At 45.3% G+C, this 15,032-nt stretch overlaps 1 protein-coding gene across 6 annotated transcripts in view; it reads right to left on the bottom strand.

Moving 5' to 3' along the window:
- The window catches only part of CUX1 (cut like homeobox 1), a 204,864-nt gene that overhangs the window by 40,663 nt on the left and 149,169 nt on the right, over positions 1-15,032 (bottom strand). For 3 of the 6 annotated variants that reach the window (XM_072353955.1, XM_072353958.1, XM_072353959.1), the window contains 4 exons: positions 14,130-14,231; positions 11,362-12,188; positions 9,822-9,987; positions 9,152-9,208 (listed from right to left, as the gene is read on the bottom strand). The exons of 1 other annotated variant lie outside the window; for it this stretch is intronic. In XM_072353955.1, coding sequence (XP_072210056.1) covers positions 9,152-9,208; positions 9,822-9,987; positions 11,362-12,188; positions 14,130-14,231 — 1,152 coding nt within the window. The remainder of the gene's footprint in view (positions 1-9,151; positions 9,209-9,821; positions 9,988-11,361; positions 12,189-14,129; positions 14,232-15,032) is intronic. 2 more of the 6 variants (XM_072353957.1, XM_072353961.1) reach the window with 1 other exon arrangement.

Genomic DNA, 15,032 nt, shown 5'->3' with positions numbered 1-15,032 from the left:
CATGTAGTTGGAGGAGGGGTCAAAGGAAAAGCCCTTCGGGGAGGCATAGAGAGGTCTGTATGTCTGCACTGAGAGGGGAGGAACCAGCATGGGGATCAGCAGGGGAACAACAAGAACAAAGGTCCCTGTCCTGCACAGGAACAGTCATAGAGATGTTAGAGACAAGCACACAGGACTGGCTGGATGAGCAGGGCTACGTGCTAAAAGTACCTGAAAATTCTGCATTGTTGTTGGAAGGGACCTCAGGGATCACCCAGCTCCAAGCCCTGCTGAAGGCTGGCTGTCCCCCACCCAGCACGCTGTGTCCAACATAACCTCCAGCCTGGGACGGGGCACCCTCAGCCCTCTGGGCAGAAACATCATCAGGCCAACACTCAGGTCAGCCCAGCAGCCCCAAAGCCTTTTCCAGCCTAAGGGGTGCCTGTAGAAGAGGTAAAAGCACAGCAAGCACAGCAAACATGCAAGGAGAGCTTCCTCAAAATGCCTGCCAGCTTGTGCACGGGTTCCTGAGGTACAGTTTCTGCACTGGAAACTGCTGAATGGTGACTTCTCATGTTCCTTAACAATTAAAAACAACCTTCATAAAATGGAATCAGATTTTAATTTAGATGATTAATGGCAAAATCATGGCTGCTTCAGAAGAAATTCCTCTGCTCTGCTAATCTCTGTTTAATATGCAGATTCTCCCGTACTTCTTTAACTTAGTCAGAAGTCAATATTTAGCAGTAACTGTTGGAAAACGCCTTCAATAACCTTGTTATTAAAACAGCTGTTGTGCACGAGCTTCAGTCAGGATTTTCTGAATATTCAAACAAATGTCACGAGAGCAATCGATCAACACGCCACGGTTACATCTCCAGTATCATCGAAATAGACACATGCACAACACCTTTTGGAAAGCAGAGCTTGCAGAGGCTCTGCTGCACGTTCAGGTCTCTTTGCTGACGATGACCTTGTGGTTAGAGACTAACCTGGTGGTATTTGCACCTTTCTGACTGTTTGCTGCACTAAGCCTGAGCATCGAGGTGTTTCCATGCCCTCCTTAAGATGTCAACCTGTTGTCTGCGACAAGCAGAATGCATGATATGCACCGTGCATCCCATTCTGCACTTACCCAGATTTCCTCCTCTAAGCAATGTGCCACAGGCAGGACGCTTATGGGATGGATCCGAGGCTAAGGGCTGGATTCCCTCCCCAACAGTCCCAGCTAACAACCACAGCAGCGTTCTTAAAAGCAAGCACTCCTTAATAGAGTGACCCTGAAGGCGGCTGCTCTCCTCTCCAGGAGCAGTACTGGCAAAAGTACTGAAACAAAATGACATTTACATTGTATGCAACAATATTATAAAAGCGATTAAGGTACATTATTTTACACATCCTCATAATCTCTCCATACTGCTTTACTTAATTTGTGATAAAATTGTTGAGAAAGGGTACTTAATGTAGGACAGTCAGTAAAAGTAATTTATCATCTTCCCGCTTCGGTGCTCACGTTATCAGCGAACTCATTTTCTGCATTCATCATGCAATCAGCCTATTATTTGCATATTAATCAGGCAGTGGACCATGAAAGAGCCGCATCCCAGCCAAATGCTGCACTATCTCAGGAGGAACACTCAGTAATTATCATACATCAGTGTTATGATGTGGTAATTGATTATAACATCTTTCTGTTGCCCCTGGGGAGTCCCACTGCTAACCCAGCTTCAGGCATTCTGGGCAGATTTTGCTCTGAAAATTAGAGAACCCATTGCTGTCCTTTCATTCGTTTTTTTTCCTACCTTTACAATGGGCAGCTCTCAGAGCAGTTCCGAGGCACTTTTGCCTTTTCTTTTCTTTAATGAAACCTTCATTAGAAAAAAATAGCACATCTGCCTCCTATTAAAAAACGTAAGGAAAAAAAACCAAACAAACCCAACCGCTCTTAAACAACACTTCTTGTCCGTCCCTTCTTTCAAGGTCTGGTGGCTTTTTAGGTGCTGGCATTGCTTACATAATGCCTCTCCCCATCAAACACAACAAAACGTTGCAACTTCAATAGACAGTAATTGCAAAGTTCGTATAAAGGCAGTGGCGCTGCTTTATTTAGGTGCCAAATGAGAGGCTAATTTTGGTCCTCTGGTAAAGGACAAATGAAACATCTGCCAGTTCCAACTCGCACTATTTTTAGGATCCCAGTTCCAGGGGGGTAAAAAGAGAGGAACAAATACAAAGCATCGCTGGAGTTATAGGGCAGTTAATGCCACACCTCATTTGTCCGTGCAGAACCAGATGGGGGGAGCTACATGGGGAAGGCTCCCATCCCAACCTCCCTTAGGCAAGCAAACGCACCTGGGTGGATGCCACAGGAGATGCTGCACATGGGACAGGACTAAGTGTGGCTGGGCTGGATGACCTACCAGGAAGGCTGGAGAGAGGAACAAGAAGACACTCCAGAGCAGCTCTCTGCCTTTGGACAGCCCTTGGGAGGGATCTGACACCAAATGGGGATGTTCTGTCAAGCTCAGGCTGTGCCAATGAGTGGAATCAAAATGATTATTCTGGGGAAGAATCACTCTTTTCAAGCACACTATAGGGCAGGACTCACAGAGCCAAGAAAAAGCATATTTTAAGTTATTAGCAGGATCTTAAAGAGTAAAAGTGGAATACTTAAAGATCAAGCTTACTTCTTGTTCCTGATAGCCACTGCACTTCCTCCTTTCACTAGGCTTATTAATCAGACATTGTTCTATTTTCACTGTTACTCAAATTTGATTTCAAATACATTTTGTTTTCAATGCAAGCTCTGCTTCCTATCAGATTTCAAATAACCACAGGATCCCTTCCTGCGCTGTTTCTTTGGATGTTGGCAGGTTTTAAGACCTCCAACACCTATTGAATTTGGTGAGACAGAGTTGTCAGTTTTTCTCCCTTCCTGCTGCACCCTGAAATGCAAAGGACAGGCTGGGATGTAGCTTAACAGATATTAATTTTCTGGTAATTTTCTTTTCTTTTTTCCTTCTTAGGAACAATTTGATGTAAGTAATGCAGAACTCTTTATAGTCGTAAGAGGATTTTGTTGTTCGAATCCAACTGGCTGCTTATTTTCCTGTTCCAGAGCTACTTTGTGCAGAAGACAGCTGCCTCGTAGCTCCATCCCCATTACAAAATGGAAATAACAACCTGCGCATTCATTGCCAGCACACCTCTTTTTCAGTATTTTGGGAGGAAAATAGCCCATTATCTGTTCTTTGCATTGAAAGCAAGGCAATTTTCATCCCCAGAGGAGCACGGTGTGACTCAGTGGGCAGCGGGTGGGGCTGGTACCTGGGAGGGCAGCTCCATCCCAGCAGCTCCATCCCAGCAGCTCCATCCCAGCAGCTCCATCCTGCTGGCAGCAGTTCCTGTATTTCCTCTTCCTATAAACAACCAGCGAGCTCCTGCCAGCTGCCAGAGCCTCCCAACAGCAGAACGCCCCATCTCTTCGGAGCCCTCCCGACCTCTCCTGCAGCTGCCAGCCCACGGGGATGGAGCCCAGCCACTGCCCCAGCTCCTGACCCCCCTGGAGCTGTGGCACGGCTGTGACAGCTCTGCTTGCCTTTCAGTGCTGCTCCAGTTATTTTTGCATTTGGCTTTGTAATGCAGCAGCTCTGTGCCTTCCACATGGCTCTACTATGGTTGTCAGCTGGCAGGAGGATCCCAGTGTACCCAGGAAGAGGAGAGCAGGAATGGGCCCTTTCCTCAGAGGCTGCTCCTCTCTGAATGGGGGGAACAGTACGCACCAATAATTAATGGAATGAGGTAATAAGTAACAAACAACAGACGCTCAGAACGGACGGGACCTCAGAGCCCATCCATCCCTAACCCCCTGCCATGGGCTGGCTGCCCCCCACCAGCTCAAGGCTGCCCAAGATCCCATCCAGAATAGCCCTGGGAACCTCCAGGCATGGGGCACCCACAGCTCAGGGCAGCAGTGCCAGGGCCATCTTCATAGCAAAGAATTTCCACCTGACATCTAACCTAAACCTCCTCTCTTTTAGTTTGAAGCCACTCTCTCTTGTCCTGTCACTATCTGCCTGCGTACAAAGTTGTTCTCCCTCTTGTTGATTAATGAAATGACAGAAACCGAAGCTTACAGAGCTCTAATATTCAGCACCCATGGGGAGCAAGGATGCTTGGACTGATACCAAAGGGAAGTGGAAATACCCATTTAGAACCAGAGTGGGAAACTTCTCGAAAGCGGACACCACCAACTCCCAGCCATGCTTCAGAGTGAATTAAATTTGTCTTCAGAATCCAGCAGGAGTCTCCTCTTGCCATATTAATGTGAAAAGTGTGTTGGTGCTTTGTCATTGTAATTCAGCCGCAAGGAATATCTGCCTAGAAAATAGTGTTCGCTCCGTGATTACAGCTATGACCACAATGAGGATGGAGCCATCTTCTGCAAGTTTAATCACTGGGTGGCTCAGTGTGCAGAAAAGAACTCAACCAGGACAGAAATTCCTCCCAACTATCCACCAAGCATCCCTAATGGACAAAGGGCTGCAAGGCAGGACAGACCCAGGTGACAGGCAGGAGTGAGCAGGTGATGCCCAGCAATGGCATCCAATGTTAAGGACTAACTTGATGCTCTGACTTCATGCTGCGTTCACAGGTCCCAGTGAGGTGCCCTGATAGCAATTCTCCCAGCTTTACTCATACCAGAAAGGTTGCCAGGAAGGTTTTCATGGTCCAAATGTCAGAGAAATGGCACAGAATACGATCACACACACTACAGACAGACTGCAACAGCTGCCTGTACGAGGAGCCAATTGATACCCCTTGGTTTGAAATCAAGACAGCCAGGGCCAACTGCTGCAGCACTGCAATCTCGAGCCCCACACAAAGAATGTGGCAAGCTCCCCAGTGCACACCACCGTGTTTGGGGCTTACAGAGACAATGCTCAGCCAGCTTTGTGGTTCAGCTCCTAACTCCTGCCTCCAGCACACAAGGAGGTAACTTCTTGACCAAATACAAACTCAAAACCAGTCACCAGAGCCTATCCAGCAAAGGAATTCTCAGCTATTAGAGTGCCACGTGATCCCTCTTCTCTCCCATTCTACAGGCTACATTAACCAGAACAATTTCATGCCATGCACAGTTTTGTTCACTCAGAATGCCCGCAAAATGACTTCAAAACAATCTCCCTCTTCCTTCTGATTCACCAGCAAAGCACAACTCACACTGGGGGAAAATCCAGCAGCACCACCAGCTCAAATGCTGGAGGCACCTCCAGGTGCAGCGTGTCCAGCTCCACAGCCCGACCCCCATCACAGCCCAGAGCACACACCAGTAAAACCAGTACAAGGAAGGAAACCACAGCCCATGCTCCACTGCCTCCATGTGCTATACAGCCCAGTATGTGCTGGGTGGTAATCTCAGCATCATCCCCTATGTGGGCTGCAAACCTGAGATGCTCCCTCTGCACTTTATTTCTCTCAGCGCAATAAAGGTGGCAGCATCCCGCGGTCAGCAGACAAACAGGAAGAGTTAACCTGGCGCACTGCAACTTCCTGCCCACCTGGCAGCTTCTGAGCTGAGAGGAATGAATGGGATATTAAAAAATACATACGGCATGGCTGGGTCTGCCATCATTCCCAACATGTCTGCTAGCATCGTAACGACGGGAAAACACGCACTGCATTCTGACTTTTTATCTGACTTCTTTCCCAAGAGACGACAAGAAGTAATTTCCCTGTTGTTACCAATGTTTTATGTTGAAAATAAAGCTTTTATGCATATTTTAGTTGATCTAAATACAGTAGATCTCGGGCTTTAAAATCACCAGATAATACACAATTATCTCAAGCCAGATTCTGATTTTGAAACAAGCTCTAATTAGCTGCCCATTTTATGCTGCTATAATCCTTTCTTCAACTCCCATGAGCGTTACCATTGCTAAGCAGCATGAGGTTAGGAATGATGGATGATACCCAGAAAGGAAGACAAACAAAAGGGAAATTCAGAATCCCCTGAGATCACCCGCAGCTGTATCGGCAAATGAAGATTTCCACATTAGGTCATAAGACGACCCTTACAGAAACACACACCAAAAAGGCACGTCTTTATCCCGCTGAGTATTTGCTAGTCTTTAATGTAGTATATAGAGAGTGTATGTCCTTCACAGAGGATATGCACTAAAGCGAACAAGAATTCAGCCTGCCCGGGAGTAGTTTGGAGATGAGCAGCAACAGAAACATCTTAATGCTGTATAGACGCTCACTAAAGATAGAAGATGCCGAAATAAAACGAACCAATACGGGCTGTATGCAGTGCAAGTATTTAGAACAACATCCAAGCACATAAAGCTTCTCCTGCCACGTGGCTACCATCCAAACCCAACCCAGCCCCGACCATCAGCAACGCAACTAAATAAGGGCCAAATTCATCATGTAAAAATGCTGATGCCGTTGGGTGACACTAATTCAACTTTTTCCTTTTTTTTTTTTTTTCCATGTGATTTGGTCCGGGCTTTTGACACATAAATCATTAAAAAGGCAGATTTACCCAAAGGGCATCAGAGCATTTAGGTGGAAAGAAACGCACAGAAGAAATGTTAGGAAAGGCACAGTGATGCTATTTTTGGCCACCCAGGGTATGGACGTCGCTTCTGCGTACAACACGTTCACTAGGACTTGCACGGGGCTCTTCTCAGCACCAAAGCCTTCACTGAGGTCACAGGGACTGGACCTGGATGGGTGCACCTGGTTGGAGCTTTGGAACAGACTGATTTCAGGTATTTATCAATAGAGCTCGCAGAGAAGAACGACGAGCCTGCTTTATCTCTAATGATATCTATATGATGCTCCTCTACTCGTCCTTACACACAAAAGGCTGATGGGTCCATCTGTCCACGTGTAACAATGGAAAAACACCGGACAAAAGAACAGATTTTCATGAATGAGGTGTTAATCAAAACCTTACGATCTGGAAGAGTAACAACAAAGTGGGTCAGAACTCCAGAAAATCCCGCTAGTTTGATATAATGGTGCCAAACAGTAACGAAAATACTCACAGCTAATAAAAGCTGGAGACGTTACTACGCGTGTTGACACTCCGCACACTGAAGACCTTCTTGGCAAAGCACTCAGGAGCCACTGAATGTATTAGTTTAATTTCACTTCTTTCCCTTCATGCATTCAACAAGCTCTGAGCCAATTATAACACACGGGAAAGGCTCCAGACCTTTTCTCATTTTAAAACTGTTCTGATTAATTTCTGTTTTAAAATGACAAGTATGCAAGCCTTCCTGCCTTGATTTTCCTGGGAAAAGACCTAAAAATTGTAGCTGGCTTTTTTCTCCCCCTCCTCCTCCTGCCCTGCACTGGAGGATCTTTCACAACTGTGTCATTATTTTTACCTTTTCCAAACTATTTGCTGCGCGTTTAATTACAGAAGAGCCGCTAATAAAAGAAAACGAGCAATTAGTCATTCAAACATGCCTTTTGTTCTACGCGGTGTCACAACCCCCTCATTGCTCCACACACTGAGAGGTGCTGAGGAAAGAGCAGCGCCTGGTAAAACAATTTTAATCATCGGGAAGGAGAAAGGGAAGGGCACGAACCCATTTTCTCATTGCTAAGTTTGCTTTAAGGAAAGAAGGACAGCGATCATCAATAACGGGATTTTATGAGCTGATAGGAACGCGCTGCGTCACCAAATAGGAGCTCAAGGGCGAGAGCTGACAAACGAGAGCGGGAGTGTGGGAGTGGAGCAAAATATCACAGCAGCAAAACTGAACTTCCTGAAGGAAATCACTTCCAGCTACCAGCGATCCTCCTGGGGATCCCCAAGGTGGTCGGATTTTAATGCTCTGGGCTTGCCTTTCCATCTTTTCTAATTACAGTTAGTCATAAATAGGATGATTAGCAATAACAATGCAGCCTTTTCCCAGCTCCTCTGATTTCAAATTCCACTCAAAATGGCTATAATTAATTACTCATATTTTCCATGCTGTCTTAGGCATTTATAACCGTTACTCTCGCGCGGTATCGATGCTGCATAAAGAAGTCAATGGCAGACACTTAACGAACAGCAGCATATAAAATGTCACAGGAAATGTTCACGTTTTCTAAATGCCTGCCTATAAGTAACAACAGCTTCACGACTGCAAACAATTTTTCCCATTTTGGCTTTGTTTTCATGCCTCGTTTTTTTACTTTTCCAGCGGCATGTTTTTGCTTTTATCTGTTTGTTTTTCAGCTGTTCTTCTTAAGAAAGAACACGGACTGAATACCATCATAGATTTTCTTCTAGTAAAAGCTTTTAGAATGCAAAATATTTTCCCAGTAGCGAGACAGTTCAGTTGGGATATTCAGATGAAACCCAACAAGCTCCAAAAAAGGAGCGCTTCAGAATGGCAGGAAGGTGGCAAAACAACATAACCCACAGTGTGATGCGTCCTGAAGAGCTGCAGCTCTCACATACGGGGCATGGAGTGGAGCATGAGTGTATTTATGGAGAACAGAACAGTTTCTGTGAGTGAAGCTGATCACTGCTAAGTGTGGGTAGAGTTTGGTATCTAACAGCAGGAGCACAGCTGTTCTGCTCCTTGCTATGCCGTGGCCATTGATGTAAAACCTTTAGCAATTCTCTTTGACACCCATCTTTGTTACATCTGCTTTTTTGGCAAACGGGAAGGGGGGGGTGAAACAAGGTCGACTCGGGATACAGAACGAAGCTCGGAGCAGAAACACGTCACGCCGTCTTCTCCCCACCTTCGAATTAACAAAGCAGATTTTGTGCAAATGGAAGTGAAAAAATATGGCAGCAAATCAGGCAGCTGGGGGACGCAGATCACATTACAAACCAAAGGCTTGTTTTACTGCCATCGTCACACGTCAGCCTGATAAGCTGAACTATGGTAAAAAAAACATCCTACGGAGCCAAGGATCCCTAAGATCAGACAGAGTCTCTTCATCTAATATATGCAGCTAAAAATGTGTATGCCCTGTATCTGCCATAGCAACAAGGAGGGAAGGAGGAATTAACTGGGTTAATAAAAAAACAAGACTGAAGGGTCTCCTGTATGATATAACAAAACAAGAGAAACCTCTCGGCATCAAAGCAAAAGAAACGTAACAAAAGCACAGAGAATTATTTCAGAGCAAATCATTGAAACCAGCTGATTACCTGAGCTTGCACATCCCTGCTGTAGGGAATCCTGTAATGATGTCACAGAGTGAAGGACTAGATAAGAGAGGAGAGGAAAATCAGGGAACAATAAAAGGAGATGCCAAACCACAAACTAAACAGTAAGCAGCTCAACAAATAGCAAACGGCTGAGCTCAGCAAGGGCACACTGCTCATAGAAGTCAGTGGCATTATAAGGGTACTACCGAGGCCAAGCTCTAGCCTGGCCTTTCAGCATCAGTGGGTATTAGGATAAGAAAGAGAGTCACAATAAAAGCATAATTGCAACAGAGCATTCCCCCTTCAGAGCTGAGTTCTAGCTCACCTCCTGAGACAGCAATCAATATTCTCCTAGGGTCAATAACAGTCCCCTATGCAACACTAGAAAACAGCGCACAACATTTTCCAGCTCTTTGGCCGAATTTTTTTGAGTTAAGTGTGGAATTCATGCCTACATAACATCGTCCTCATTAGGAACTCCATAACAGCTGCTTATCAATTAGGCAGAAACGAGCGCTCCTTGTGTAAGTGCTCCCAGTGAGACCCCTAGGAGCAGGCTGGGATGCGAGGCCAGGCACGGCCTTTCCCAGCACGTGGCTGAAGTCCTGCTCACTGCAACCTTAAACAGATCTCCTCCTCAACTCAAACAACAGAGTGGAATTTTAATTACCTTGTCCTTGTTGCTGCCCTTGTGCAGGCAGGACACACTGTCCCAGCTCACCATTCAACCAGAGCTGCATACGAATAAATGGTTCTCGGCCTTTTTGTGTCAATTTACTCCATGGCTTTGGCCTGGAGAGCATGTCACTGACACTTCCTTGGGACAGCCCCAATACCTGAAGTGAAGCAACCAAGAAGGGCATGTTAACACATTTGCTTTGAAGGGGATAATGCAAGTCACTGCAGCTTCCTCTACTGCTATGCTGCTCGAGTCATTTTAACATGGGCAATTAACAAAACTCGGACGACGACACGGATAAGCATTGGGATGGAGATGCCTTTCCCTTGCCATTGCTTCGCTCTGGAGAGTGTTTTGTGCTGTGTTTTAATTTTTCCTGTAGGAGCAGCAGTGCAAACAGCAAAAGGATGGTATGAGATTTGCATGCTTTCCATCCTGCTAAACACTTTCATCGGTTCTAACAGCAAAAACACAGCACAGCAGCACACAGAGGTAGATTAAACAGGACATGATTGCCACGTATTTTGTTCTCAAACAAATATAATTGGGACTTCTGAGACTAGGCCTGCATTTGGTTCATTTCTTTGGTGTGAATTCTAACCATGTGTGTTTTCACCTGTAGCAGCAGCTGCTCCATGTAAGCAACTATTCAAGAACACGGCCATGCACGGCAGAGAGGGGGTTCAGATGGACAGGCTGCTCATTTGCCAGGAACTCGGCACGGGTGCAGGGATTAAAACTCACCCTTAGTGAAAAGTGTCACAGGATCCTTAACGACCCTGAGAGGTCAGGCTTTTCATTTAGCATTTAGTGAATAGGTAACGGGGCAATGCCAGCTCCTTCTGCACCACTGGATCCATTCAACTCACTATGGGAAGAAGGAACACGGGGTGCCCACCACTCCTCACAGCCTGCAAGTGCTTTGTGATGCTCAGGGGCTGGCAGCTCCATGTGTTCAGTGCTCCTTATCTTGGTCTGCATCTGTCATCAGGTGTGCTTAAACACCTGGGATGCCCAGCACCAGATACATAACACGGCTGGGAATGGACTTCAGACTAAGGAGATGTAAAGAGATTCTCCATGTGTTTGTTTAAATACTCCTGTGCACGTTACCAAATAATAACAAAAAAAGGAACAATGTTCTCATGTCCATCATCTTCAACCAAAACAAATTTAAGACTCTCCAGTCAAGGCAATGGCATTACTCAAGTATTCCATGAATTCATTACATTAAGCATGAAATACCGAGTCTCAGTGATATTTGCTTCAGCTTCCCATGTTTCCAAACATGGCGGCCCAGTTTCGAATTGCAAGGAACTGAAAGCAATCTTTGTACAAAATCTGTGCAATTCACAGGAGGCAGGAAAACCAGCACTTTCCTTCAGCATCCGAAACAAAAACATTTTTTTTCCCATAAAGCACACGTTGAAACCCCTTCTGTGGCACGGCCGTGTTAAACTGAGCTGTGTACTGATGTAAGGAGCATAAAGCACATCAAAACACCAGGGTAATAAGAGAACCAATTCTTTACCTTTTCCCCAAAGATCCTTTGGCAGATGCCATTCTTTGCTAGCTTTTCTTTGACCTGCCGCGTTAGTTCTATCGTATCCACTTCCTGGTACATATAAATCTCATACTGCTCAGGTGTCAGAGGAGGAACTGAAGGTTTGGATGGCTTGGACAAGGACACGATAGGGGATGAAGGGAGGGGGCTATTTTGTGGCGTCTCACTGCGACTCGCCCCAGTCATGCTCAATTCAGAACTCTGCGAGTACGGAGATTCAGCGTTTGGCCACTCTTTCCAATACTCTGAAGAAGATGGTCCTTGGAGCTGGCTACGATCTGGCCTAGTCTGATTGCTGACCTTTTCTTTTCCACCACTGGCTTCCTCAACTTTTATATCTTCGGGAAGAGCTGCATTTCTTCTCTCATGCTGCACAGTATTCCACCAATGGTCCTTCCAAACACCACCACGTCCCAACTCATTTTTAACATGCCTCAACATACCCTGGGCGGAATCACTTATTCCATGAAGCTCTAAAACAGGCGCCTCCTGCGGCTCCTTTTTGAGCCCAGAGAGGTTCTGCAATGCAGAGATACTGGAATCAGTAACAGATGAATGTTTCTTCAGGGATATGGCCAAAGGAGGATAGCTGGAAACCGAAGACATTGCAGATGTAGATACTAGTTTGGGGGACAGGATAGAAATGTCAGCTTGAGACAAAGGTGTTGTTTTTAAGGCAGGATCAAGGGCAGCCTGCTGTGCCTCCATTTCGCGTCGGGCTTGTTGCAGAATGGATCGAATAGCATCATCAGAATTGCCACTGCTAGATGCAGAAGGCGGCTGAGCCGGCTCAGCTATGAAAAACAACCAAAAGACTAAATGCAACAGAGGAACATGCTTTATATTCAACATGCGCTACTGTAAATATTTTCCTGTATGAAAAAGGGCTGCAGTAAATTTCTGGATGGGAGGGAGGGAAGTGGGGGGGGGGATGGTTTTCACTAAGCAACCATTCTCACTTTTCAAAGTAAGGTAAGATTTCCAAAGTTCTGCACTGGAAAATGTCTGACATTGCCAAAGGGCTGGACGTTTGCACGCACTGACCCAACTGCAGAAGGCTGTTACCATTTGCATGCTTTCCACCACTGTAAAAATTATCAAATGAATGCCTTTGAAAAATCAACCCTTCGACTCTTCTTCTTCCACCCCCAAGTGGTCAATAATGTTTTATGATTCTGTTTACAGAGTTATTTAACCTTTCCCTTCTATCTCCACAAATGAATCGTAACATGCTCAAAGCTGAGCACAGCTGCATTCACCTGGGTGGCCTATTAATAACCTCTTATGGTATAAATAAGGTGAATCTTTCTAACTCCAAAAATAAAGCACACAAATGACCACAAAGCAAGAAGTTTAGTAACTGAAATAAACAGCTCTACAAAAGCCAGACTGACGCCTCGACACCACTCTGTGCCCCATTCAAACCTCCAGAATGGAGACATGGGTGCTCTTGGAAGAGACAGCACCTAAAGGAGGTACTGAGAGGTGAACTGGGGTTCTGCAGCAGTTAGGGGATGAGCAGAGCCTGGAACATAGGCATACAGTTATCTCTGCAGAATATGAAAGCTTTGCAATGGCATCTGTTCCATTATTTAAGTTAGTTTCCACTGAGGATCCCAGTGTATGAAAACCAGTTCCTTTCAAAGCTACTCTATGCAGAATGGGAAAAGTGAAGCACTCGGGAATCCCATACACTGCAAACAGTGACCTCAAAGTGCAGTGAGACTGTCCTAGCAATATGCCTCACCTGAACACATTTCCAGATCTGCCTCCTTACCTTCCTTCCTGCCACATGCTGTAAGACACAGGAAAAACTAAGAAGTGGGAGAAGATGGTGGGGCCATCTTTTCTGAGCTACCTACTGGTTCCATAGGGAGTTTGGAGGCTGAGTTATATTAGAAAGGAAGTCCAACACACTCAGCTAACGAATGACACTGAACAATGTGCTTCCAGCTTCCTGCACACAGCCCCCATTTTTCTCTACGTCATCACTGGTGGCATAAACTCAATTAAATCATGTATGAACATGTATTTTACATTTTGCCAGGAAACCAGCTTAGTTTTCATTTCAAAGATGACCATGCAAAACTGCAGATCAGCATTCATTCTTTAAGGCAATGAAACAGAAGTATTGCAAAGCAGTGTCTACCTCAGCACCAGCCCTCTAGATGTACTGCAGACTCCTTTAAAGCTAAGAGAGCTGAGGAGCAGACAGGAACATTAACTGCATGGCAGCACACAAAGAGAGACTAAACTTATCTCAGGCCAAGGTGTTGGACATGAATGAAATTTTGGGGAAACAAAATTCTATTGGGACTTGCCAGCTCGCTCATTGAAAAACGTCCTTACATTCTGTAACCAAAAATCAAGTCTGCCTGTATTATCATTTGAGTACACAATGTGCACAGTAAGCTGGTAGTGAGGCTCTGATAACTGCTGGCTACCCCGTGACCTTCACTCCAGCAGATCCCCTCAGCTCCCTCTCCCATGTAACTGTGTCCCTGGGGCCTGAAAGGGAGAGCACTGAGCAAAGGCCCCATCAACATCAATGTGTATTAACTTATCTCGGGCAGCGTTACAGACAGAAACCGCTCCACTAAATAAAGGAATTTTAAAAGGCACTTTAAACCGACATTCAAGGTTTTAAGAATATAATTAACTGACCAGAAAGCTCATGGTAATTGTTTTAATTAAATTCGGAAATAAAAGGAGAGAGAGACAAAATGAGGCTGTACCTGTTTTCTGTACTTGCAGCTCCCTTTTGGCTTGTTCAAGAATGGATTTGATGGCTTCATCAGAGCCAGTCTCTGTGGTTCGGATTCGTGTGGTTATGTTACCTGAGGAGGAAAACAAAACCAATGACACTGGGAAAACTTTCATTTCTTTGGCTTTTTTAAACACAAAAGCAGACAGTAAATACTGATGTGCTGCCAGCGCGACCTGACAGCAGCTCACATCAAACCCTTACCAACATCTACAACACCAAGAACGCCCTTAACACAACAGAGAAAAAACACCCTCACTGCATGAAAGCTGTGCACCTGCTGCACTGAGGGGTGAGAGCACTAACATCACCAAAGGAAGAGCTATGTGGTCATGTCGCATATTCATGTATAACACACACAGGTCTGTATTTTTACCTTCCCTTTCCATTCTTTTTTTTGTCTTAACTTTTTCCTTTTCTTTTTGGAGGGGGAATGGAGACAGAAGGGAAAAATGGAGGGGAAAGGGAGAAAGACAGAAGCATCAGCTCAGGAACCATCCTTGAAAACTGCATCAGCTACCAGGCAAAGCAGGACGAGCGCACGTTCGGATCAGAACAGACTGTCAGAAACCTGGGTACAGGAAATCAAACCTAATTTGTGCCTTTCTAGAGGCTGGTACATTAACAGGAGCAGTCGTTTAAGCACCGATACCATTTAAAGTTCTCTCCAGCTAGGAGCTATTCCTTGTCTTTTGTTGGCTTTTCCCCTTTGTTTTTCCTTTTAACCACTACAGGGGAGAAAAAGAAGGGAAAATTCCTAAGACTGGGAAACTATTGCTTTGTTCATTAATAGATTATCAACTGTAAGCAAAGCTCAACTTCTGACCGAAATCAAAACAACTTGAGGAGCTTTGAGGTAGGAGTTTTTGCTTTT

This window comes from Excalfactoria chinensis, chromosome 19 (assembly GCF_039878825.1).
Source record: "Excalfactoria chinensis isolate bCotChi1 chromosome 19, bCotChi1.hap2, whole genome shotgun sequence".
NCBI lineage: Eukaryota > Metazoa > Chordata > Aves > Galliformes > Phasianidae > Excalfactoria > Excalfactoria chinensis.
The sequence above is the reverse complement of the archived record's forward strand: the minus strand, read 5'-3'. Positions and strand labels throughout refer to the sequence as shown.